Below are 25,383 nucleotides of genomic sequence, written 5' to 3' on the forward strand. Positions count from 1 at the left end.
AAGCAAGTGAATGCATTTTATGTTTACGTTTTCATTTTTGAAGGGCTGGGCAGGGTTATTTTAAATAAAATGTAGTACTCACTTTGTTTATTTCTCAGGCCCTTTAAATATTTCATTCAAACACCCATGCTGATCTAGCATATATCCTATACAATCTGGACAGCTGTTTTTAAATTGCATTACATGTGAATTATTAACGTTATTACTGCATTAGTGTTGTTTTCCATCATGAGCAGAACTGACCATATACTCTGCCCTCAAGTGTAAGCAGTTCTGCTTAACCAAACATTATGACCTCTCAGGAGACTCTTAAGTGGTCGATTTCAATAGGAATAGCTGCTTAATTATAGTGGGTTGTTATGCTTACTAACTTGGCAAGGTTCAGTGAATAATGAACTGAATTGGTAACTTAAATGTCCCCAAGTTCAGAGCTTTGACCCTTGCCTTATCTTGCAAGGGAGTAAGCCTATGATAATCCTATAGTCCGATATCTGATAGTCACCTATGTACAACTATATTCAAGGCACTAACAATGGACAATGCTTAAAACCTTGTCACATTTTAAGAATGGCAAAGCTCATGTTTATCAAGGCACTAGCACAAAACACTTCAGTCAGGAGAACTTTGAGGCCAAAATGGTTATCCCAAAGAATAGCCTACTTTTAATCATAAAGAATGGGCTACCTTTTTGAGAGGTATATTTGTCTTTGAAGAAAAGAAAGGCAACATAACTTTCACACCAGGAATGAACTGACAGGAAATCAATTAGACCTGCCGGGACATGCAGGCTATGGATTAAAGACAACCGTGTTCCTGCTGTCATTTTAAATCGACAAGCAAACTCTGAGTTGAGCGCAAGGAAAAGCGCAACTGCACAACATATGACCAGTGCAGTCATACACATCAAACGGTAAAGCGAATGGCAGACTGGATAGGATATGCAAACACTGACATCTGTAAAATAGTGGATGTCTTAAAAATGACACAGAATAAAATGTTGTAGGCTTATGTAGGCTACAATAAATCTATTTACTTAGTAGTATAGGCTGAAGTAGCTATAGTGGCCTAGTAATAGGCTAATCGCTTTGGATAAAAGTGGCTGCTAAATTAAAGACATAAATGTAGCCTATTCAGTGAATGAATATTAGCCTACATATGAAAAGATAATTTGCTCAAAATACATTATTGTTGATATTTCCACACTACTAGCCTACTTGGGAGCTACTACTATAAATTAAAGTGAATAGGCCTACTGGCATTGATCAAGTGATGGCATCTGAAACGCTAAATAGGCTAATGTTAAGATTAATATTTTGAGATCTATTTTTTGTCAATATTTGTTTTGAAGATTCAGATTTTGGTATTAGTTGGGTGTTTTATTTGATTAATGGTTCATGATTAGAAAACGAAATCACGCCATTCAGTTGTCGGTTTTGTTAACCCTTGTGTTATCTTCGGGTCATTCTGACCCATCAGTCATTGTGACCCACCGTCGTATTGCGACAACTTTACCGCATACAAAAACAAAGTGAAGCATTTTCTTTTAACCGTTGGGCTGTCTCAGACCCCCCACATTGCGAAGGTTAAAAGAAAATTATTTTTATTTGTTTTTGTATTGGGTAAAATTGGGTAAACACAACGATGGTTCGTTATGAACCTTTGGGTCATGTGACCCGAAGGCAGCACGAGGGTTAAGGACTATTTTAGGTAAAGCGGATACCGCATCGTGAGATGTGCTAGGCAAACCAAATTTGTTGTTTTGGGGAGGGCGGGCTGTTTAGAAGCGGATTGAAAGTACCCTGCACACAAATTTTCGAAGGACAATCTGTACAGGGTTGTTAGTTATAGGCCTACCCACAACCCAAAAATAATTAATCCCGTAAAAATTGACGCTAAACTCAGTGGCGGTCCTAGCACATTTCATTTGGCGCCCCGGACAAGGGGCAAGGTTTACACCTCCCCCCCACCATATGACGTGTCGCGGTTGGCGCCCTCTGCTGGTAGTGCATTTAAATCTCAAGGATAGCGGGAGGGTTAATTTAATTTGATGCACTTGGGGAATTGCCGCCCCCCTCTTTATGCCGCATCGGGCGCCTGCCTGGTTCGCCGGTGCCCAAAACCGCTACTGGCTAAACTACACCACCGTTTCAATAAGAGGCTATATTTTGCCCCCTCTTGAGGCGTGCTAGTTAATCACCATTTAAGCCACCTGCCACTTCCTCATTGTCCACAAGGATGCCTCCTTGTGGACAAATTAAAGAAGACTATTTTGAAGGCCTGACTGGCGTTTGAAGTCGCAATGAATGTTACATAGGCTACACTCTAAAATTAGTAAAGTCTAATTTTAGAGCTCCTCGAGGGGTCTCTATTTAATTTGATTTGTTTCAGATATAGCAGCCAAGGCCAGTGTGTGATGTCTACTGTCACATGAAGTGGTTTCACAATCAGATGACGCCTGTAAAAGAAAAGCCTAAACGTTAGAGCCGTGACGAACCTGCAACACGTCAAAACGCCCAGTCTATCGGAAATCCCAAGAAAGAAAAGGAGTCAATGTGCAGGCCTACACTCCAGCACAGCATGTGGCGGTAATGTGCCAATAACTGTGGAGGCCACCCTATTTTAAACATCCCTAGTTAAAGAAAGACGTGACAGAGGTGACGAAGGAAGCTGAAAACGATGGGATGATAGGGGTAGGTTTGGATGTCGTTCATGAACTAGTTGGCTCTACATATAGGCTAGGCCTAGCCTCGCTATAGGCTAAATATGTATTTATATGGTGGGAGTTGTTTTCAATAAAGACGGTTGTAGATGAGAATAGTGTAGGGAGGCCATGACTGGCATTACACTCCAGCACAGTAGGTGGCGGTAGATGCAACTTAACGTTGGATTCGATCCACCAACCAAAACTCAAGAACAAAGTTGTAACAGGAAGAAAAAGGAGGATTGGAGCGATTTGTAGTTGTGTTTGACAGTCTTGATGCAACTCGAATTGAAAAATAATGCAGACGGTTGTACGAAAAAGACGAACCAGTGCAGCACAACCAACATCAAACCATAGGTTTGGATATTTAAAATACACATTAAATTAATCACTGGTTGAACTACACTTTGTTGAATGTAGGCTGTGCCTGGTTCCCGAACTAGTCTGCACATGCCACAATGCGAATACAAAAAAACTTAACATGATTCCATCCAAGTAAGACCCGAGTAGCCTATAGCTAAAACTATTTTTTTTTTAAACCACGAATGCATAGTTATAACTATGCATAGGCCTACATGAAAAAGTTACAAACATTTATGCCAGCCTTGCATACTAACCGATTATAAAGGAGTCACAAATTTGTAAAGAGAATTTGGTGGTTAATCTTGTGCCCAGTTTACAGAAAAATTCCAATATAAAGTGGTTAATGGAATATTATTTTACATACCCACGTTTATTTTAAATACCCACAAACACAAAGCCCACTGTTGTAGTCCATCACGTGTCTCTTCCTCAACAGCAAATCGGGGGCAAGGGAAAAATGGGCATCGGAAAAAAAAAACTTCCACTTTGACATATGGTTCTGCCTGATGTTACAGAACTGGGTACTGGACTTCGGAAGGCCTATTGTTATGGTATGATCACTTCTCTTGTTTGTGTTCCAAGTTGATGTGGTGTGTATTGCTTGACCATATGGTTGTAACAGTAATAATGGTAACCAGAGTGTGTAACGTGTTTGTATTTTATCTTTAGATTATCCTTCCTCTGGAGTGGTTTCCCCTAAACAAGCCTAGTGCTGGGGACTACTTTCATATGGCTTACAATGTCTTAACACCCTTCCTACTATTAAAGGTACAGTAAGACAAGGTCTATGTGTGTTTGTGTTTGGTTAACCCTCGTGCTGCCTTCGGGTCACATGACCCAAAGGTTCATAACGAACCATCGTTGTGTTTACCCAATTTTACCCAATACAAAAACAAATTAAAATAATTTTCTTTTAACCTTTGCAATGTGGGGGGTCTGAGACAGCCTACCTGTTAAAAGAAAATGCTTCACTTTGTCTTTGTATGCGGTAAATCTGTCGCAATACGAAGGTGGGTCACAATGACTGATGGGTCAGAATGACCCGAAGATAACACAAGGGTTAAAGGACATGCCTTTGTTTTGTGTGGCTGAAATATAAAGAACAAGTCTTAACATGACTGGAGCACATTGAGGTTCATAATCATGAGACTAGTGTAACGGAGTGAGAACCGTGAAACTCGCTCCTCAGGTATGTAAGAGGCCACCCGCGTCAAAGAAGAGGTAGATTTTCTTTGGCGTAGTTGGTAGTGGTCGCGCTTGACAAGTCGGAGGCCGAGCGTTCGAATCCCGTGAGTGTCGAACTACCGAGTCAGACGGAGCGTGGCTACGGCTCTTACTGACCCGTCACACTAGCAACACCAACCAGACCAACACCACAAACTCAGTGAGATTAACTGATCCTAAATGGAAGAGCTTGATGATGGTTCACACTTAACTAAAGCATTATTATATATTATAATAATTATTCAGTATAATTTAGGATGTCTTGTGTTATGACTATCTCCTGACCTGCGAACTTGTGGAATACAGAAAATGATTAACTCCCTCAGGTCCTTAACAGGAATGAAAAGTCAAGTGACAAGGTGAAAATACCCCTGCTTTGTTCTCGTGACCAGGGAGTGGGGTCTATCCATTTCACAGGTCATAAAATGGACAATGAGGCTCATTTAGTACTGTAGTTCTTTCCCTAGCCTATGTCCTGGAGCCTGGTTGTTTTTGGAGGCAGGTCAGGTCATGTTGAACTCATAAACAGCTACTATGGTGAAAAGAACACTATCTGTGACTTACACATTTAATGTATGATTTACTGATTGGAATAAATAAATGAATGTGTTTTCTAGTGTGTGAAATATGTACACTTACGTTTCCTCTCACCAGCTGATAGAGCGCAGCCCCAGGTCTCTCCCACAATCGTCAGTTTACCTCTGCATCATCACATTTGTCATGGGCGCCAGCATCCACCTGGTGGGAGACTCCATCAACCATCGCCTCATCCTGAGTGGCTACCAGCTTCACCTGTCAGTCAGGGAGAACCCCATCATAAAAGATCTTAAACCCACCTCGTTGGTAGGTGTCAACAATTTTTAGGTCTACCTTTTTTGGAGGTTTTGTGCCTTTATATACATTTCTCTCTTTATGTTTAGTACGCATAATTTATTTGAGATATTTTGTCACTTTTGCCTTTTTATGTTTTCTCTCTTTTAGATTGATTGTTTTGAACTGCTTTATTATTACGATGAACAGTTGGGACATTTAATGTGGTATGTGGATGAAACTATTTTGGTGTCACATATGATAGAAGTAGATTTTGGTTGTCTTAAAAAATTAATAAATAAACTGCGCTTTCTGCTCCTTCCTGTAGGTACATTCCCTTTTTCCTTATACTCTTCCTATACTTCACTGGTTGCTTCACTCAAATCAAAGAGGAGAAGAAAATGCCCTTGTCTGGTTGGCTGTTACTCTGGCCCAGTGCTCTCTACTATTGGTCAGTTTCCTCCTCACATCCTCCTTTGCCTCTACTCCATCATCACAAACGTCACAATAATTATAGAACGGTTTTACCACAGCATTGGGTTTTGAATCCCTTAACTGTAAACTTGACAGTTGTTCAGTTCTGTAATAATAATGGAAAATATATTACCATGGTACCAGCTTTGTGTTGACTTATATGTGTATACATACAGTATCATCATCGCATGTAAATGCATAAAATGGCATCGAAAAAATCTGATAGATGTAGCTGATCTCTAGTTTGAAGGCCCCTTTCTCTGCATCAGCTCAAATGGTGATAACTCAGCTTTCAGGATGCCAAGAAGTACTATTTGGCTCCCTTATATTTTTTAAAGCATCTTGGCTTCTTATCGTCCTCACATCTGTCCATCATTAATCCATCCTTCTTTAATCCCATCAGGTATTTGGTTACAGAGGGCCAGATCTTTGAACTTTTCCTTCTCAGCTTCCTTGCCATGGGTGCTTTGGTGGTGCACCGATGGCGAAAAGGCTCAAGCTTGGACAGCAACGGAGAGTTTCTGTTTTACAGTTTCTTTCTTACCATGGGCCTGGTGGCGGTATGGGTAACCTACCTGTGGAACGACCCAGTGTTACGCAAGAAGTACCCTGGGCTCATCTATATTCCAGAACCCTGGTCTTACTACACTCTATACATTAAGGACAGCCGTTGAAGGAAGGAAGGTAGCCTGTGAGCTTTAGCATTTTTTTTAATGATCTGCCTGTTTCAGGGAGTATGATAACCAATGGCCTCGGTGCTAGATTATGTACAATTTGGTTTGATGATATTTCATTTTAGGATGATTAAGTGAAATTTTTTCAGCACATAAAGTAAAAAATGTAAATGGCTAAAGTAGATAATTCATTGTAGACCTAATGGCTGTCTTCCTCTCTCTTCACAACGATCAAATGGTAAAAACAGTTAGGATACGCAATTATTATGTCATCTTATTTCTCTGTCTTAAATGTAGAAGTGGTCGTTATAAAGTATATGATACAAGTCTGCTAATGTTGATGTTCACATCCTTTTTCATTTCAGTTGCACTGTTTAATTGCAAGTGGAATCTGGCTTGACCATCACTGAATCGTATCTGCCCTGTTTGTCACAAAGTGCTTTAATGTTAACTGAGATTCAACCCAAACCCAGTGTTATTTTGTTATTCTTTTTGAGTAGCTATAAGCCCTGAGTGGCCAACAATGTAGTCTATTCCAGTGTTGCTGTAAAACGTCCTGTTGCACTCCAAAGACATGCAAAGGTCAGAGATACTTGAACATATTCATATTAAATGATCAAAGTTTTTTTGTGTTATGTTTTATAATAAATAAAAACATGCCACTTTTGTGTCTTGGTTTTTCTGAATTTAATAACTAATATCTAACCCATTCATAGATCATTAGAGTACATATAGTGACAATGTCAGAAATTGCAACTACCTCAAAATTAACTCTGTAGTCAGTTAATTATGTGCATGGAATGGTATCTTGAGCCCATGAACCCAGCCTGTAAGGTGTTAACAGTACAAACTGGCAGCAGTGACTGTTTTCAGGTACCTTGATACTAATGGAGCAAAGTCTCAATGGGACAGCATATCTGAACATTGTTTCTGCTAAAATGAATCCCCTCCTGGTAATAGTTTACCTTTCATGAATAGGTCCAGTAGGATAATGCGCTATAAAGCAAAGAATGTAGAAAGTTTAATTTACTTCAGTTGAAATGCACATTCCCAGACAAAATGCTTTGGATGAGATGGAGCCGGCTGTTCACAGCATGAATGTACCGCCGCCCAATCTGTAGCAACCTCGTTATGCTGTCACATCAGCACTGACGATCAACTCCTTGGAATGTTTCGGATACTTTGTAGAACCAGCTCTGCAGACTATGGCTGTCCTGGAAGCAAAGATGGTCAGAAGTTGACAACATATATACTATGAAAAACACTGTGGTGTGCATCATTGCCAAGTCCCTCTTACTTTGGATGTCATAAGACCATAAATGGCTGGTTTTATTGGAGGGTGGGAAAGCGTAATATGGCACTGGGAAGGCTGTAATTTGGTTTCCACAGCAACAGCCATTAGATTACGCATTCAGGAGGTGGACTTTGGAATCTGCACAGGTGAGTCACATCATTACAGGAAGCGAGAGACACAGCTCAAGACATGGTAAGAGAATTCTACGATTATCAATGTGATTTTCACAGTGAAGAAATAATAAGAACAAATAATAATACTGTCCTGTGAAATTGTTCCAAATTGTGTCTATTTTGCAGGCTAAATTCCTCACACAAACTCATATTAATGGTGAGATGAGTTTTGTTGCATGCTCCTTTCACTTTGGGTATTTGAGGGCTATGTTAAGTAACAACAACTTTAAAATAGAATATCCAGTATTGTAGTCCTTAATAATAAATTATTTGTATAAAGATCTATAAAACACGGAATATCTAATAAACTCTGAACATCTCAATCCTACACAGAGTGATAATGTAGTGTGCTATCCACCCTCCTAACAGAGTTCAAGGAATGTTTTTCCTTGTATGACAAGAAGCGTAAGGGAAAAATAGAAGTCAAGGACCTGATCACAGTAATGCGGTGTCTGGGCACCAGTCCGACCTTCAGCGAGGTGGAGCGACATTTACAGGTCCACAAGATAGGTAGGTATTCATTGTTTCGAACAATACATGCCTCTGCACTGCATATGGGAATCATCTCAATACTCTGAAATACTCTTCTCATATTTAGCTATTGAAACTAACATAAATAGGGGATACAAAAAATTATGACTGTGTTCAAGATCTGTCCATTAATACCAAATGTGTGAGGTATAGGGTAAGGCTTTACAATGTGCTATCTGAAGCCTTAAGGCAAAGGTTAAAATTAACACAGTAATTGTTCACAATAAAGCATTTAGATAACTACCTTAGTATTCCAGGGTGGAAGCACAAAATGCAACTCTGAGGAACACCAAAAAGAACCAATTGTTTATCTTAATCAACAAAGACCATTCAGCCTACCCCCAAAATGTCCATAAAAATATTAAAATGAAGTATATTCTTCATTTTGTCTAACTTTCCATCCAGTTCTGAGGGTTCTATGGCTGATGACTGAAGTAAATCTCAAATTTAAAAAATAGCTTCAGAAGGGGGAAGGAACACATATATAAAGCAATCAACACATTTACAAAACCACTTGAATTGGCAAAGCATGGCAAGTTGACATTAGGCTGATTCCCGTCCATTATTTTCACAGAGCACAGGACCTATGAGTTGTTTTGGAATTGCTCACATGTTCGTTTATCATTTTCTCTGCGTGAACACATCATGGAAAATGTGGCCATTGAGAAAAACAAGATTAGTGCAATTACCTAGGCCATTTATATTCGAAGAAAACATGTATTTAGTGTCTCTCAGATGCTCATAATTGTTAAATCATATATTTATAAAAAAATGGGAGAAGGGCTTTACAATATACTATGTCCACTTTCCAAGTTAGTGCAATTTAACAAAACCTACCATGTCCTCCTAAGCACTTTTCTCCATCAGGCTCTGGCCCACTTTACCACAGCTTCATTTCATGGATGGTTTGTCTGCTGTTCCAACTCAACTTTGGGGCTTTTGAAGAAAGACCTTTAACACAAACACAGTCACACATGTTCTTGTTATTTTGTCCAATTCCACTTTGTATTATAGATTATAGAGTTATTGTGGCATTAAAGTGCAGATGCTCAACTTGAATGAACAATGATATGTTATGTCCACATAGATTGAGTATATTGACGGATCCTCCACCATCAAAAAGCATCCTAATTCCACAAGTGGTTTCTCTTGTCCTTCCCCAGATAAAAAAGGCGAAGTGGACTTCTCCACCTTCCTCACCATGATGCACAGGCAGATCCAGCAGGAGGACCCCAAGGCAGAGATCCTGGAGGCCATGAGGATGACAGATAAACAGAACAAGGGCTACATCCAAGCCTCTGAGCTACGATCCAAGCTCACTAAGCTTGGAGAAAAGCTAACAGATAAAGAGGGTAAATACAATTTTATGAAGCCAGAACGTAAATGTTTTTATTGTTGTAGAAATTGAGAATGAAATCACCTTTACTGGAGCTCTCTAGTACCCTGGCTAGGCAATTTACTTCCTGAAATGTGATAGATCAGGCTCCCAGGGGTCATTTTCTACAATACTGAATGTATGGACATCAAATGGACATTAGCCTATTTGATGTTGCTAATGATGTTTTCTTTGCTGTTCTTATCAGTTGATGATCTTTTCAAGGAGGCCAATGTCAAGTCTAATGGGAAGGTGCACTACGAAGAGTTCACCAGGATGGTGACTCTACCGCCAGTTGACTATTGAGAGCAGATATGATCTGCCCCTCTTAATCATCATGGCGACACTAGCAATGATGGAGTTGTATAGTCCATTCACTGGTCATCTATTAGTATGGACCATCCACCAACTAAAATGTGTGCATGCAGTATTTATGATCTTATTTTCAGAGGGGGTGTTCTGAGATACAATTATTGTTAATGTATTCACTCTGTTTTGATAAACACAATTTACTAAATATAACTGAAATAAAGGGTTTTGTTTTGATTCATTATTTATCTACAGATGCGCTAATACAGTAGTATTAGTTTCATGAAAGAAATTGCACTGAAAACTATTTCGACATCTAACATGAATATACTCATACAAGATTGCAACTTTATCTGGACTGTGGGTAAAATGTGCAGATTAACTGAGTGTACGTACAACTTCTACTTCTCTCTGTTTTGATTAATTACACACAAAACTGGATCGTGCGCTCAGAGCTGCGCATTCGGGTGTTGAATTGGAACTGATATATTTTAATTCAGGTTGCTTAAATCCTGGAAAAGCCAGTGTTTTGTCGGTTCAGTCTTCACCAAGAACAAGAGGCATATAGGATACTATTTATCTAACAGAATAATACTTACTCCAAATTATTAATAAAGATAATGTTAAACTGAAACCACTGATTGATAAAGAAACACACACATTTTTGATCAAATAAATCATAAGAAAATAAAACAATTCATAGATGTTTCTCCGCATTGCTAGCGTAAATAACTTTCCCAATATTGTCTTTTGCATCTTTAGGCACATGAAACATCAGTCCTCACAAAGGCAAAGTTACCAAGGCGCATTGGAGTTGGCTATGCAGTAACACCAAACTCAAATCAATAAAGTCTTTATTACAGTTCACATTACAGACATAGCAATTTATTGTTTACATGCCTACCATATACATTCAAATAGGCTACTAGGTTTCAAACAATATACCACAAAATGAACACCTTAAAACTAAGCTTCCATAAAATTATCGGTCAGTGATGTTGACCAAACGGGTTATTAGCTATCTGTAGCTAGAGACTTGATGTCCCTTTAACATTAAAAGTTTTTTTGCGCAGGAAAATAATTAAACCCATTTGGTAGCCTAACTTTTACATAGACGTGTAAAGGTAACCAGAAATCATTAGATCCAGATTACGCAGCTCTGGCAATACACATGCCCCAAAATATGTGCATTTAATGCGTCAAATAAAGACTATCCAATCTAAGTCTTTGATATCAACATTCACTTTGCTCAACTGAATTGCTTGCGAGTAGCCTATTGGCAGTTGATGATGTGGTTTAGAATGTTTAACGTCTGGCACAAATACAGGTCCCAGTTTATGCGCATCGTGCTTTTCCGTTAATGTTCCTTGAAAGCGCGCTTGAATCACCTTTAGATGTGCGGGATGATGTTGGAGGCGGGTAAGCCTTTTCTGTCAATAATGGAAAGTCGACATTGTTCTGCATCTATGACGTTTAAAGCGATAACCCCTTGGGTGCCATCGCACGGCGGGTTATAGGAACCCGAGAACGTGCGTATTGCGCAGACCTTAGAGGTAGCTGGAGACGACATTTTCCAAAACAAGTCCTTGAGCATCTTTCTAAACTCCCGTCGCATGAGACAATATAATACTGGGTTCAAACAGCTGTTGGCGTGCGCAAGGCACACAGTCACAGGGAATACATAGGTGTGGACCATGTAATAAGACTTGTCCCAATAAACTGCGTTGAATTTGACCAAGACGCCCCAGAAGGTGATGGCATGGTTTGGCATCCAGCACAAAAAGAAGGATAGAACCACGATGGTGACGGATTTGGTCACTCTCGACCTCCGCTTTGGGTTATTGTTGTTATTCATGCTTCTCAGACGGATGAACCGTAGGAGCATCAGATAGCAAATACAAACAATCAACATTGGTATGACGAAGGCTATGATAATTTTCTGAATGTGGTAGAGCGCTAGCCAGTCGTGGCCCTCTGGGAACCGGAGAAGGCAGAGTTTCTCCCCAGCTACAACAGTCACAGTAGAGAAAATTGTCGTTGGCGCTGTGGCGACAGTTGCCGAGACCCACAATACTGCACAGATCCATTTGACTGAACACGATCTCTGTCTGACTCGGTTCTTCAGGGCAGAGGCGACAGACCAGTATCGAGTCACACTCATTGCAGTCAAGAAGAACACGCTTGCATACATGTTCATAACGGTGACCGACAGAATGATTTTGCACATGGCGTCTCCAAATGGCCAGCTGAAATCAAGCGCAGTGTCCACTGCCCAGAATGGTAGTGTCAACACAAACTGAAAGTCCGTTACAGCCAAGTTGATAATGAAAAAGTTAATACTTGATTTCTTTCGACCCTGTCTTAACCTCATGAGGAAAAATACTAAGAGGTTGCCCACTAAGCCTACTGCGCACACCACAGAGTACACAACAGAAATAACTATCCTAAGAATAGGGGTGCCATCTGCGGTCACATCAATATCCTCAAGACTGCCGAATTTGTCCTCGTCCAAAGAAGTCATGTTCAGTATCCCGCTCCCATTGTGGTTGAGGATCTCGCCCATCTTCACTGATAGGTAAACGACAACAGGTGCTTCGACTAGCACTTGGTCGTTAACCGATGGCATATCAAAGTCAGCATACAGTCTTCCCAACTCATGCCACACCAGTTATCATGGTGCGACACATGTTACTTGTATCATGTAAAGTCGAGGTAGTAAAGAACCTCTAGTCTAATTTCGTGTCGTAATTTTGGAAGGTTTCGTCTCTAAAACAGGAGACTGAAAACGCAATGAGAGCTAGATTAGGGTTTTATACAAGTGTGCGTTCGGAGTGCCCTCCCCCGCAAAGTAAGGATTGGTTTACAGAGAATTGACTGACGTTTTGAAGAGCACGGTGGGTAAACTGTATGGTTATGTGGGAAAATGGTAAGGCACACATGTCAACTGTAAGAAACGTCATTACAAATAGCAACATGATTAAAAAACAGTATCAAAGGCGGCGCTAAAGAGGTGTATTCTTTCTTTTTTGTGTTAAATGTGGGAGTAGCTGCTGTAAATCTCGTCTGTCTATAACAAGTCTAATTTCCCTGCATGGATATGATGACGAGATCTCCTGGAGAAATTTCTCTTCCGCTAGAGGGGGCAACAGATTGGACACTAGTCAATCCCTCGAGCACCTATAGTTCTTAACCTAAGCATGCATTGACTGATGCACCTCGTAATTATGCCGTATAGTTCTTACAAACAAGATAATATTGTCAATATCTAGATTAAACACATAACCTTGATGAGGATGGCCCGATATAAAATGGGGTTGAAAGCCGCAGTAGCTCGTCTAAAATATGCAACATTATTGACATTGTCAGTACACGTGTTTTCATTCAAACAGACAACCCTAGAAAGCTAATTTTGTTGAATTTCCCCAGACTCACATTGAGAAACTTTCACATTGTTCTCTGAAGTCAACCCTCCCACTGCTTTAGAGGGCGGTTCTTCAGCAAAGTTTGGCTTTGTAAAGAAAGTTCTGAGCTGTCATGGGCTGCTTGAAGAGACCGATGGATGGAAGAGGGGACAGAGTCTGGTCAGCAAATAACAAAACCTGGTTAACATTCTTGGAATGCAAAAGACGCAATTGACAAGTTGTGCAAAAGGGAGAACAATGTCTCAAACTAATGAAGTTTGGTTGGGTAGTCACCATTTCTCGTAATGTTTATATTTATGGTGACCGAAGGACAGTAATTTATTGCTCATGGAAAGTATTTAGAGACATTTGTTTTTTCGTGGGGAAGTAATAGGTAAATGTTTCGTTTACAATCGTTCCACCAAGATGATTTACTTCAACCGCGGCCTTCAAGCTCGTGCACAAACTCTATCTCCGCTTCACTTTTTTGTCGCAGCGTTTTTTTTGTCGGTCATTGAAAACAACCCAAGTTTGGGATTTAACCAAGAGGCTGGTAAGTCAACGTTGTGAAATTCATGTTCTAATTCCTCGGCTTTAGGTTTAGTGGAAGATGTTGAGGTTTGTCTTTTGTGGTTCTGAAACAAAGCTGGGCTGTTGTACAGCCTCTTTTACAGCACATTCAATATTCTCAAATTCTCTGTAATGCTTGAGATTGGAGTAATTCTTTCTCAACAATGTTTTTTGGATACGTTGTCGATACAGTAGGCTAGGTCGTTGTCTCTAACATTATATGAGACATGCAGTAGTATTTTGTGACTGTCAGGCTACCAGTCAACCGAAGGACATATTAGCACATCCTTCTCGAGGCCTTAGGTAGTTGTTGATAGTCATGTATCACGCCTGTACAGCCCAATTACACTGCACACGGGATTATGAGAATGACATGTTCCACCTAGACTAGTTTAATGTGTTGTGAGAACCATACAACAGGAAACATACGCGCTTCTGTAATATCGAATAACACAACTCCCATCTGTATTCAAAATGAGCAAACCACCGGTATGACCTCAATCATAAAATAATAAGTTACACGACCTGCATATCTTTTTAACAAAGAACATGACAATGGGAAATGCAGCTAATGCATACATACATTTGAAGCCTGATTGTATGCAAGGACCCATGTATTTAGAAGGAGTTTGAACTTATTGCTCTTTGTCTCATTTAGGAGGGGTTTGTATAAATGTTTTCAGCAAAATTCAACATAAGACTACATTACAGCTTTCAGAGGAATCACTGGGTATATCATTTCTGACTGTAATTCCCAGATTCTCCCTCATTAGTTTGAGCGCAAAGCCAAATCAGTCTTATACTTTTGGCCTCTGCTCTATACTTTCTTGACAGACAACCGGATTATTAAAAAGAGAGGATTTGGAAAAACCTTAATGCACAAGATTCAAACTCTTATCACTTTTTAGTGAGTAAGCCAGCTTGTTAGTCCCCTCTATCCGGCCCAGCCCCATCCCATGTTGCAGATGACCTCTTTAAAATGTCTCCACAGTCTAGAGATGTACCCTCGGGATAGGTGGCACGGCTCCTACAAAACCAACCATAGCAAGTGTTTTTGGAGAGGCGAAACTATGCTCCATTAGTTTGTTTTGGGCTGAAAGGGTTTTGGGTCACGGAGAAGACTGCATAGCACAGCATTGACACAATGGCACCCCTACAGAAACCATGAAACAACTCCTACACATCCTTGTAGAAAAGTGCCCCTGTCCTGAGCTACTGCACAGAAAGACCTACCAACATGATGTGCGAATGTCCAGCATGAAAGTAAACAAAGTGACAATAAACTGTACATCGTAGGCTGTGTTGTAATTTGCCTGCAAGGGTTTAACCTCCCATATGTGCTTCTGTATGGACAAAGTGAAATGTATGCAAGTGTGTGTTGATGCACATACATGTATTTGTGTAGAAAGAGAGATGACTCATCTTAGCACAGCAAGATGTGCTTGTGTGTTTGCGACTCATTAAAAAGATCTGACTCGCACTCCACTCAAAAGTGAGCTGAATACTGAATGATACCAGAGAAAGTTGAACGGCGCATTCAAATGACTTTCATGGATTGCAAATACACTCAGAACCCCCACAGAGAACAGAGATACACAGCCATTTTGTAGTGGCTGAAGTGGCTTTTGTGTGTATTTGCATGAAAGTGCTGTGTTTAGTCATATGAATGACTGCCTCTGTAGATTACCAGTCCCAAAATTATTTCCATTCCTTCAACACTATTGTTTGTGTGTGTGAGTCTGCGTGCCTGCGTGAGTGCATGCAAACTGCTGTATTCAATGCTTGTATTATTGTCTGTCTGGTAAATGGTCAGTGGAAGGAAACATCGCTTGTGCGTACATACATACATAGCTATGTGTGTGAACTGACTCGCTGAGCTAGCTCTGTGGACCCCCTCCTCTCTTTGTTAAAGCTTGTGCTGCTGCAATCACACTTGTTGCCATGACAATGACTCGCGCCGGGTCAAGATGAGCATACAAAGAGGAGGGGTTGACAACTGTGACCAAACATGAGATGTTCCTGCCAACCATGGACTTGCATGTGCACAGTGCATTTCGATTGACTTACTGTCAATATTCCCAGCTGAGATAGTGGCACAGGATCTCAAGCCAAATTTATCAGAGTTGGAAAACCTGCAGGATATGCAAAGCTTTTGGAACGTGTATTCCCTATATTGTTTTTGAGACCAGTTTAGATGCACTGTCCAACCCTTGTATTAATCTCTTATGGTGGTTTTTGTGTGCACACCAGGGGTCACACTACTGAGATTTGTGCCATGTGAAACACCTCCTCAGTAATGGCTCAATAATGTAATTACATTTACATTTATGCATTTAGCAGACGCTTTTATCCAAAGCGACTTCCAAGAGAGAGCTTTACAAAAGTGCATCGGTCGCTGATCATAACAACGAGATGCCACAAACATTGCGGGTAGCCAAACATGAAGCATACATTCTGAAAACGAAATAAGTCCCAAAGGGAAGAACCACAAGAGCATGTAGTTGAACAAGTTACAGTTAAACAATTAAACAACATGAACCTCAACAAGTGCAAGGATGTACCTGAGGAAAAAAGCAAGCAACAAAAATATATTACACCGCAAGTACAAAAGTTCAAGTCAGTTACAACTAACTAACAAGAGCAACAAGTCTCTCAATAAGAGTCATTGTGATCCTGGAGGAAACATCAGGTCCAGCCAATCATTCCTAAGTACTGTTGTACTCCCGGAACAAGTGTGTCTTGAGCCTTTTCTTTAAGGTGGGGAGACAGTCAATGTCTCTGATGGAGGTGGGGAGTTGATTCCACCATTGGGGGGCCAGACAGGAGAAGAGCTTATGTTGGGACCGGGCACTCTTGAGCAGTGGGACCACCAGGCGGTTGTCACAAGAAGACCGTAGGTGGCGGATGGGGGTGTAAGGCTGGAGCATAGACTTGATGTAGTTGGGTGCAGTCCCGTTCACCGCTTGGAAGGTCAGTACCAGGGTCTTGAATCTGATACGGGCTGTGATGGGAAGCCAGTGGAGGGAGATGAGGAGTGGGGTAACATGGGAGCGTCTGGGTAGATTGAAGACCAGGTGGGCTGCCGCATTCTTAATCTTTTGGAGGGGGCGGGTTGCGCATGCTGGGAGACCGGCAAGCAGCGAGTTGCAGTAGTCCAACTTTGAGAGGACAAAGTCGGTGGTGCTTGGTCATCCAGGCGGAGATGTCTGTGAGGCAGGCCTCGATCCTAGCTGAGATGCACATTTGTCTGAGCTTCCCATGGTAGTGTAGATACTAGGCATATGATGATGTCCAGACGGTTTTGTCTATATTTCTCTCATGCTTGTTTATAAACTCAAAGTCAATTAGTGGACAACGACCACACATCCTTCTCCTCTCTCTCTCCTTCCCACAGAGAGTTTTCTGAGGGAGCTCCAGCAATACGAAGTAGTTCACCCTTCTAGAGTGGATGCCAAAGGTCACTTCCTGTCCAACTTCCTGTTCCACCATGCTGGCCGGATACAGCGGCGGGAGGCCCCAGGGGATCCGGGAAGCTTAACGCGTGTGTTCTACCAATTGCAGCATGACGGCCACAATCTGCATTTCAACCTCACCCCTAACGCACACCTGCTGGCTCCTGGCTTTCTGACGGAACGCAGGTACGGTGGCTTGGAGGGCGCCAAAATACGTGGCCAAGGCTCTTTGGTGTGCCACCTTGCTGGAGAAGTTTGGGATGAGGCGTCTGTGAAGGGGAGTGCAGCAATAAGTACCTGTAATGGCTTGGTGAGTTTATGTACTGACTGATAATGTGTCAATGAGTGAAGAGGATGTAACCAGTCGGATGACACAAACAGGGCCTAAACGTCTTTGTCCAAACAGATGGGGATATATTTAGATATCAGTGTTAGTCTCACGTGGAACCCCGTTTCAAGCTATGAAATAATCAAGACACATTTATATTAAATCATAAATGTGAATCCCAATTTGTGTGATGGAATTTATAAGCTAACATATAAGATAATAAACATCCTAAATATACAAAATAATAAACAATACAGTATACTAAACCTATAATACATGTAATATCCTGCACTAACCTTATAACCTATACTAACCTATAGACAAGTAGGGTACAATTAGTGCAATATTGCTGATTGTGCAACCTGTAGCTGAAAGTGCAACCAGTAGCTGAAGTGACAGTGTGTAAAGTGACTAGTGTGAGTGTCGACAGTGTATCAATGTCCACATCAATGTTCATTGAGAAGCCTGATGGCCCTTGGAAAGAAACTGTAGTCCAGTATGCGTGTGTGAGACCGAATGCTTCGGTATCGCCTGCCAGAAGGCAACAGGGTAAAAAGACTGAAGTGGTAACAGTCTTTTAGAATCCTGCCAGCTTTCCTGAGGCATCGTGTGTGGTAGGTGTCCTGTAGGGCAGGGAGCTTCCTGCCGATGATGAACTCAGCAGACCTGACCACACTACATAGAGCCTTGCGGTCCCTGTCTGTGCAGCTCCCATACCACACTGTGATGCAACCAGTCAGTATGCTCTCTATAGTGCATCTGTAGAAGTTAGTGAGAACGACTGAGTCCCTGCCAAACTTCTTCAGTCTCCTCAAGAAGAAGAGGCGTTTCCGGGCCGCTTTGACCACCTTGTCTGTGTGAGCAGACTAGGTTAGATCATTGCTGATGTTCACCCCGGGGAACCTGAAGCAGCTGACCTTTTCCACTTTGGATCCGTTGACGTGAAGGGGTCCATGCTTCTCCTCCTGCCGCCTCCTATAGTCCACAATCATTTCCTTAGTCTTGCTGATGTTGAGAGAGAGTTTATTGTCCTGACACCATGATGTCAGTGTATCAACCTCCTCTCTGTAGGCTGACTCGTCACTGTCAGAGATGAGGCCCACAATGGTTGTGTCGTCAGCAAACTTAACAAGGAGGTCTGAACTGCGTTGCCGCACAGTCATTCATGAACAAGGAGAACAGGAGAGGGCTGAGCACACAGCCCTGGGGGGTGCCTGTGTTGGTGATCAGTGTGGATGAGGTGCAGTCACCGATTCTCACCACCTGTGGCCTCCCGTCAGGAAGTTGAAGATCCACTTGCATAGGGAGGTGCTTAGTCCCAGGTCCACAAGCTTGGAGACAAGTCTGGAGGGGATGATGGTGTTGAATGCTGAGCTGTTGTCAATGAACAGCATACTCACATACGTATTCCATTTTTCCAGGTGGGAAAGAGCGGTGTGCAGTGGCGAAAATCTGCTATCAACTTTGGGGGGGACAATTATATGACATTTTCTCAAGAGCAATTCCTGATGGGGACACCAAAATTACTGCTGTAACACATAGCACATTAAAAAAGCGCCATTGTGTCCATAATCAGCAAAGCGCTTTCATTGCGTTTTATTGATATTATTGAAATTACATAGTTATGTTTACAGTGATTTATTGGGGACAAATCATATTTTTCCCAGGATGGGGAAGTTGTCCCCCCCCCGGGATTTCCGCCTATGGCGGTGTGCATCGTCAGGGCGATGGCATTGTCTGTAGACCTGTTGGACTGGTATGCAAACTGCATAGGGTCCAGGGTGGGAGGCAGCGAGGAGCAGATGAATGGTTTGACTAGCCGCTCGAAGCACTTCATGATAGCAGAGGTCAGTGCTATCGGGCGATAGCCGTTCATGCAGGTGATCTTGGTGTTGTTGGGCACAGGGACAATGGTGGCGAGGGTTGATCTTTTTGAAGCAATGCCTCACCTCAGCTACAGAACATTGATGGAAAGTATGATGAAAAAGGCAGCATCTTAAAATGTGTCCTGGAGCATACCGCTGCTTTGAACTTGGGATGAACTCCACTCTGTTGTTCTATTAAGGTTGGTGTCTGAATAGTGGATTTTACTTGCTGCAAAAGCCTTGTAGTTATTGCCTGTTTTTTTGCAATCTCTAGCATAACTTTTATTTTTCATACACCAATTGAATGTTAAGCTATTGCATCAAACTATACACTCTAATCCTCTTTTGGTGCTCAGGACATCACCTCTGTGTGTCAAGGATGTGTTGCATCAGTTATTACTGTCAAATCAGGTTCCATTGTAAAATAAGGGGCCCGTCTCTCTGTGATGCAGGTTTACAATAAAGTGTGTCTATCTGTGTGAATGTGTGCACGTACCAGAAAAAAGCCTTTCATTCTGCTTCATTTAGCAACTAAAGATCAACTCAAATGAAACGATGTACGACGTGCGCAATTGTCTACATGGTCGCTCTGTTTATATCTCCTTGCCAATATTATCATCAGAGGGTGATTTCAGAGAGTGTCAGATGAACGTGCCTCATACAGAGCAGGGGTATAAACTAAAAACTTGCAATTTACTTCTCTTTTAGTCTTAATTCCATATCACATGCTATTATTATTGCTTTGTTGTGTGATTCTAGTACATTTAAAAAGTGTTTGTGCTAAGGATATGTGTTTACTACACTCGCACATTGTTATCAGAACGGCATTGTGAAACAATGAGAAAAACTAAAACAACTGAAGCCTGCATGTTCCTGAGCCATTCGTCCATTCCTGTCAGAAGTGCACACTAAGGTTCCCTGCACCCACAGGGGATGCATGTTTTAGTTCTTAAGATTAAGCTTGCCCCTCAGCTGTGAGGAACCAAGGTTGGATACTGTTTAACAGGATCTCGGGGAAAAACTGCAAAGAGATGAGAGATTGAGATGGAATTAATCCTTAAGAGTTGACTGGCATAGCATAGCATGGCACTTTGAAATAGGCTGCACCAACCAATCCTCTGTGCTCCTTATTAGTATAGGGTATGCACAGTAGAGACACTGACATCTCTTTTCATGGGGCCATTATGATGTAAAGATTTTATGATATACCAGTAAAAGAACACTGGTACCTACACATTCAGGGGAAAAGAAAGGAAACATGAATTGTTATATTATCTGTTGCTTCATTAAGGAAATGTGACTTTTAGAACTTTCCAGTTGCCTGCCCAGCTCATTCTCAAGGGTTTAAGGAAAGACTAAATGAATGGTTATGATCAAATGCAATTTTGTCATATCATACTACAGCCTATCTTGGCCGCAAGGGTACTATAACTTCTTTGTTGCGCCCTGGTAGTGTAGATTAATACTTCTTATCCTCTATGCAGACAAAAGTACATGGTCTTTATTTAATCTTACAGTCATTGAGGGAATGTAATATATTCTTATTAATATTATTTGAATACCACATTGGAAACTCAGATCTCTGATTTGGAACTCAGGATGTTTCTGGACTCTGTTTCAACATCCATTTACATTTACATTTAGTCATTTAGCAGACGCTCTTATCCAGAGCGACTTACAGTAAGTACAGGAACATTCCCCCCGAGGCAAGTAGGGTGAAGTGCCTTGCCCAAGGACACAACGTCATTTGACACAGCCGGGAATCGAACTGGCAACCTTCAGATTACTAGCCCGATTCCCTAACCGCTCAGCCATCTGACTCCCAGTTTTTCCTTGTCTTCTTTTAGGGTTTAGGTTGGTGTAGGTGCAATTGGTTTAGGTGCAGTTCCGTACATCTAAATGGGCGTATGTGAAGGCCTCTGACATGGCTTGTAAATGTGGTCGCCCATGTAAAAAATTGTAGTTGGATGTAATGACAGGTCATGGCCCTGTAATTTTATAAATGTCCACACGGTTGGTCCAAGTAAAAAGAAAAGAAGAGTTATGTTCCAATTTATTCACTGTGTTATGACTCAATTTCTCTGTCCGCCTTTGGTCCCTGTGAGGCAGAGAAAATTATGCTAATAATAGTAATTTAATGAGTATAATACTGTATTCTATGGGTATTTAATACGCAGCTGAATGAATTGCCTTTTATTTCTTCTATTCATTTTGACATCTCTCCCATACTGTAGAATGTGCAAAAACATTTTTGGCCAAGCCTAAGAAGTTTGGATCCACACACGTCTGTGTGTAATGGGCTTGATATGTTTCTCATAACAAAATATTTTGAACCCCACTCCCACTTCATAAACTCCTCAAAAAAAAGTTCAGAAACGTTATTTCGGTCGATTATTCCTCCCCTTAAATAATACCAATTGGTATTATTTAAGGGTATTTCATATCGTTGGAAAGCCTGATTACTCACCTTTACAACGAGGTACTACTTGTAAGGATCGTGCATTCGTGGAATGAGCAACACAGCTAACCGTATGGCTAGTGACCTAATTTGCCAAAATCCCACGCAATATTCTTCTGTTGGTATTCACTCTCGTTTTGAGTTGCTTGGTGGATTGGATGAACTCTCCCACAGTAATAAGGAAAAAACAACACATATTGGCCATTTTTACACTTTATTCATTTTACACTGTCAGGGACCTCAGTTGCGTGTGGAAGATCCATACGCAGCCACAACAGCTTGGCACCTCCTCCTCATGCTGGTCACCAGCCTGGTCACACACTGCTGTGGGATGGCATCCCATTCCTCAACCAGGAATTGTCACAAATCAGACAACATGTCTGCGTTGGTCACTCTGGCACGTACAGCACGCCCAAGCTGATCCCACTTGAAGCTCAAAATGAGCGTGAATACCAACAGAAGAATATTGCAGGGGATGTTGGCAAAAAGTTTGGGGCCGCTACCCACACGGGTACCCACACATTGCTCATTCCACGAATGCACAATCCTTACAAGTTGTAAAGGTGACTAATCAGGCTTTCCAACGATATAATCCCAATACAATACCAATTGGTATTATTGAAGGGGAGGAATAATCGACCGAAATAACATTTCCAAACTTTTTTTGAGGAGTTTATGTTGTTCTCATTTCAGAGCAATCGAACCTTGCATTTCAAAATAATCTACGTTATCAATGTTCTTAGAATTTTCATTATGTCTAACAGCAACCAAATTTGATCCCCTCTTCCTCTCTGTAGACCGGACTGTTTAAGCTGACCAATGATGAATTCTTTATCCGCCCATTGGAGCAGTCCAGCGATGACTCTGGCAGGCCACAAGCCCACGTTATCTACAAACGTCATGCCTCCTCTGCCTTCAGTCATATTGTACAGTCCTTATCTGGAGAGCAGGCTTTCAACAGTACCGTGTCAAGTGGTGTCAAAGGTGAAACATACAATTACGACTTCAATGTGCACCCTCAATTGGATCTCAGTCAATTATTGTTTATCTTTCTTGTCAGTTTGGTTGGCTGACCATTGGTTCCTTGGCACCAGGCAAATTCAAGCACTGCTAAAACACTTGTCAAAAGATTTTTATTTACCAAGAGCAATCCTAAATGTGACTCCAGAGGCAGAAATGGGATCTTTTTCAATCATATAACACACATTATCTTAAGGGACAGTAATTAGACAGTATAACTGAGCAGGTCAAATCATGAATCCTACCTCTGCAGTACCAATCCTAGTCATGTCTGTGAATATATTTTTTTAATTAAGACTATTATCTTAATGATTCCACATGCTCCCCTGATCTCTTTGAGAATATTTGATTAGCACACACTCAATGAAAAAGCACCCAGGCAGTTGGCTCATTACTTGTACAGCTGAAAATATGACGACTTAATTTAGCCTGAAACGAAGAAAAACACCCACAAGGTGAGACTCTGACATTGATAATTCAAGTGAAGCCTTTGCAGCTGGAGCTGAATGTAAAAAAAAACTAACATACCGCCGTAGGCTATTTCTTTGACTTACAAATTGGTTCTTGATTCTCTTTTCTACGAGGACAGAGAATAGGTCAGTTGGATTTCTTGAATATTCCACAAATGGCTTAGGATGGTTGAACTGGTTTGGAGGTTTGTCCGGTTTAATGCATTTTTATGGAAGAAAACAATTGCATAAGGAATTTCCTACTTGAGTGTAAGGGATTGTTCTGGGATGAGACAGCCACCGTCTCTATGAGTGAGGTTGTGCATGTAGCATCTAATAGGGTGCCTAAAAGATGTTGGCATCTGTACTTATACTGTCTGGTGCTACACAGCCTTTAATACACAGTTTTCTGAAGAGGGTTCAGCAGACATGTACAACACAACTTACAAGACAGGGCTTGTGACCAGAAAATACCCTGTAGCACCCCATACTGTACACATACATTGCATGATCATCCAACATCTGACACTACACAATAATCCTGACTGTGCTGCTTATACATGAATGTCCCTGTTGGGGTCTCCTCCCCAGATCCAGATGTCGCTTTGGAGCGTTTTGAGAGGCAACGGGAGCGCTGGGAACGGCGCCAGCGAAGGAGGAGGAAGATTCGCCAGCGCTCCGTCAGCAGGGAGAAGTGGGTGGAGACTCTGGTGGTGGCTGATGCCAAGATGGTGGAGTACCATGGAAGCGGGGGCGTGGAGAGCTATGTCCTGGCCATCATGAACATTGTGAGTTGCCAAGTAATATTAGCGCTAGCCAAGCCACTATGATTGTAGTTACTAATACTGTTTAAATGAGTGTGCAACCAAGGAAGGGAGGTTTCATTCCTTTTTCACATCCAATCACGTCTTATCTACAAAACCGATGGAGATGCCAGAAGAGGTAAACCATGATGTTTTCAGTGGTGATATTCCTGAATATTTAGTCAAGGAAGGATTTTAATAATTGATTTGAGAGTTGTCAGCCTAGTTAATGCATCATTATGTTATTGGCACCCTAATATCTTTCTCTCTCTCTCTCTCTCTCTCTCTCTTTTTCTCTCTCTCAAGTGTGAAAACAGAGTGTGGCAAAATATGTCTGGTGAATCTGATCCATCCTCTGATCTCTGATCCCACATTATTCATATGACCTTGTACCCATCAGAAGTCCCATTACACCTACTAAACATTCAACTATACCTTCTACAAACCTCACTGTCTATCTGAACTGTTCTTTCTGTGAGTTCACAATATATATATATATTTTACCTTCATACAAATCATTCAAGATTCTACAGAAGTCACACACTGTAAGAATTTCAACTTGACAAATTGTAATGCCCATTTTGATGTGTGTAAGTGGGGTCATTGACTTTCCTCTCTTGCCAAAAAACATGGTTATAGCTGTAATTTACATGTTATCAGAGCATGATTGGATATATTCCTGGCAGATCTACTTTGTCTGTAATCTGTTACACCCCATCCCTTAACAACACACACAAGTATCCACACACGCAAACACACATACTTACTCTCATTTGTTAGGACAGGGGTATGCTCGATTTGTATTGGAGCTGCCTTCCAACTGTAACATTCATACTCCCTTGTTCTAAATGACAACAGCTTTCTGCCCATTGACCCTTGTGTTTTTACCACTTCCTGGATGGAGGCCAAGCTGAAGCCAGCTGACCTCTTCCATTGTCAGAACATTAGCTGCTTTTTCCAAAACACAGTGCGCTTGGTCTGGCCACAGCTGCTTGAATGGTCTAGCAAAGGATGCAATCTCAGGAAAGAAGACCGCATGGCATAGTATTCTCACGTTAGTTGGCTTCACAAAAAATAATACAGAAAGGAAGCAGCCTTTATCCTCCCCA

At 41.4% G+C, this 25,383-nt stretch overlaps 4 protein-coding genes across 7 annotated transcripts in view; 3 read left to right on the plus strand and 1 right to left on the minus strand.

The window, feature by feature from the left end:
* The first annotated feature begins 811 nt into the window (after positions 1 to 811).
* Positions 812 to 6,914, plus strand: LOC134027685 (ceroid-lipofuscinosis neuronal protein 6 homolog). Of its 3 annotated transcripts, XM_062470665.1 has the most exons (8): positions 2,676 to 2,717; positions 2,757 to 3,058; positions 3,501 to 3,615; positions 3,734 to 3,832; positions 4,943 to 5,131; positions 5,270 to 5,325; positions 5,427 to 5,549; positions 5,976 to 6,914. In XM_062470665.1, exons 2-8 carry the CDS (start codon positions 3,000 to 3,002, stop codon positions 6,244 to 6,246), a joined length of 912 nt encoding a protein of 303 aa, XP_062326649.1. In that variant the 5' UTR covers positions 2,676 to 2,717; positions 2,757 to 2,999; the 3' UTR covers positions 6,247 to 6,914. The 3 variants fall into 3 exon arrangements, with proteins under 3 accessions (XP_062326650.1, XP_062326651.1, XP_062326649.1); XM_062470666.1 differs by lacking the exons at positions 2,676 to 2,717; positions 2,757 to 3,058 and adding an exon at positions 812 to 910; XM_062470667.1 differs by lacking the exon at positions 2,757 to 3,058 and having other exon boundaries at positions 2,667 to 2,690.
* A 778-nt stretch (positions 6,915 to 7,692) lies between these two features.
* Positions 7,693 to 10,173, plus strand: LOC134027686 (calmodulin-like protein 4). Its single transcript, XM_062470669.1, has 5 exons — positions 7,693 to 7,732; positions 7,840 to 7,870; positions 8,083 to 8,223; positions 9,408 to 9,596; positions 9,828 to 10,173. Exons 1-5 carry the CDS (start codon positions 7,730 to 7,732, stop codon positions 9,923 to 9,925), a joined length of 462 nt encoding a protein of 153 aa, XP_062326653.1. The 5' UTR covers positions 7,693 to 7,729; the 3' UTR covers positions 9,926 to 10,173.
* A 597-nt stretch (positions 10,174 to 10,770) lies between these two features.
* rxfp3.3a2 (relaxin family peptide receptor 3.3a2) lies at positions 10,771 to 12,687 on the minus strand. The gene has a single exon (XM_062470664.1). The coding sequence runs from the start codon at positions 12,552 to 12,554 to the stop codon at positions 11,319 to 11,321; it is 1,236 nt and encodes a 411-aa protein (XP_062326648.1). The 5' UTR covers positions 12,555 to 12,687; the 3' UTR covers positions 10,771 to 11,318.
* Positions 12,688 to 13,469: 782 nt separating this feature from the next.
* Positions 13,470 to 25,383, plus strand: part of LOC134027683 (A disintegrin and metalloproteinase with thrombospondin motifs 7) — a 59,980-nt gene continuing 48,066 nt past the window's right edge. Inside the window, exons 1-4 of one of the 2 annotated variants that reach the window (XM_062470662.1) lie at positions 13,470 to 13,882; positions 17,294 to 17,661; positions 22,800 to 22,986; positions 24,063 to 24,259. In XM_062470662.1, the coding sequence (XP_062326646.1) occupies positions 13,756 to 13,882; positions 17,294 to 17,661; positions 22,800 to 22,986; positions 24,063 to 24,259 (879 nt within the window). In that variant the 5' untranslated portion in view covers positions 13,470 to 13,755. The remainder of the gene's footprint in view (positions 13,883 to 17,293; positions 17,662 to 22,799; positions 22,987 to 24,062; positions 24,260 to 25,383) is intronic. The other variant, XM_062470663.1, reaches the window with a different exon arrangement.

Source organism: Osmerus eperlanus, chromosome 10 (genome assembly GCF_963692335.1).
Source record: "Osmerus eperlanus chromosome 10, fOsmEpe2.1, whole genome shotgun sequence".
Classification (NCBI taxonomy): domain Eukaryota; kingdom Metazoa; phylum Chordata; class Actinopteri; order Osmeriformes; family Osmeridae; genus Osmerus; species Osmerus eperlanus.

Coding starts and splice junctions, on each gene's coding strand:
- LOC134027685 (XM_062470665.1), top strand. CDS start 3,000: ATGCAGACGGTTGTACGAAAAAGACGAACCAGTGCAGCACAACCAACA. Junction 3,059..3,500: donor CAACCAACATCAAACCATAG/GTTTGGATATTT, acceptor CTTCCTCAACAG/CAAATCGGGGGCAAGGGAAA. Junction 3,616..3,733: donor TCGGAAGGCCTATTGTTATG/GTATGATCACTT, acceptor TTTTATCTTTAG/ATTATCCTTCCTCTGGAGTG.
- LOC134027686 (XM_062470669.1), top strand. Junction 8,224..9,407: donor TTTACAGGTCCACAAGATAG/GTAGGTATTCAT, acceptor GTCCTTCCCCAG/ATAAAAAAGGCGAAGTGGAC. Junction 9,597..9,827: donor AAAGCTAACAGATAAAGAGG/GTAAATACAATT, acceptor TGTTCTTATCAG/TTGATGATCTTTTCAAGGAG.
- rxfp3.3a2 (XM_062470664.1), bottom strand. CDS start 12,554: ATGCCATCGGTTAACGACCAAGTGCTAGTCGAAGCACCTGTTGTCGTT.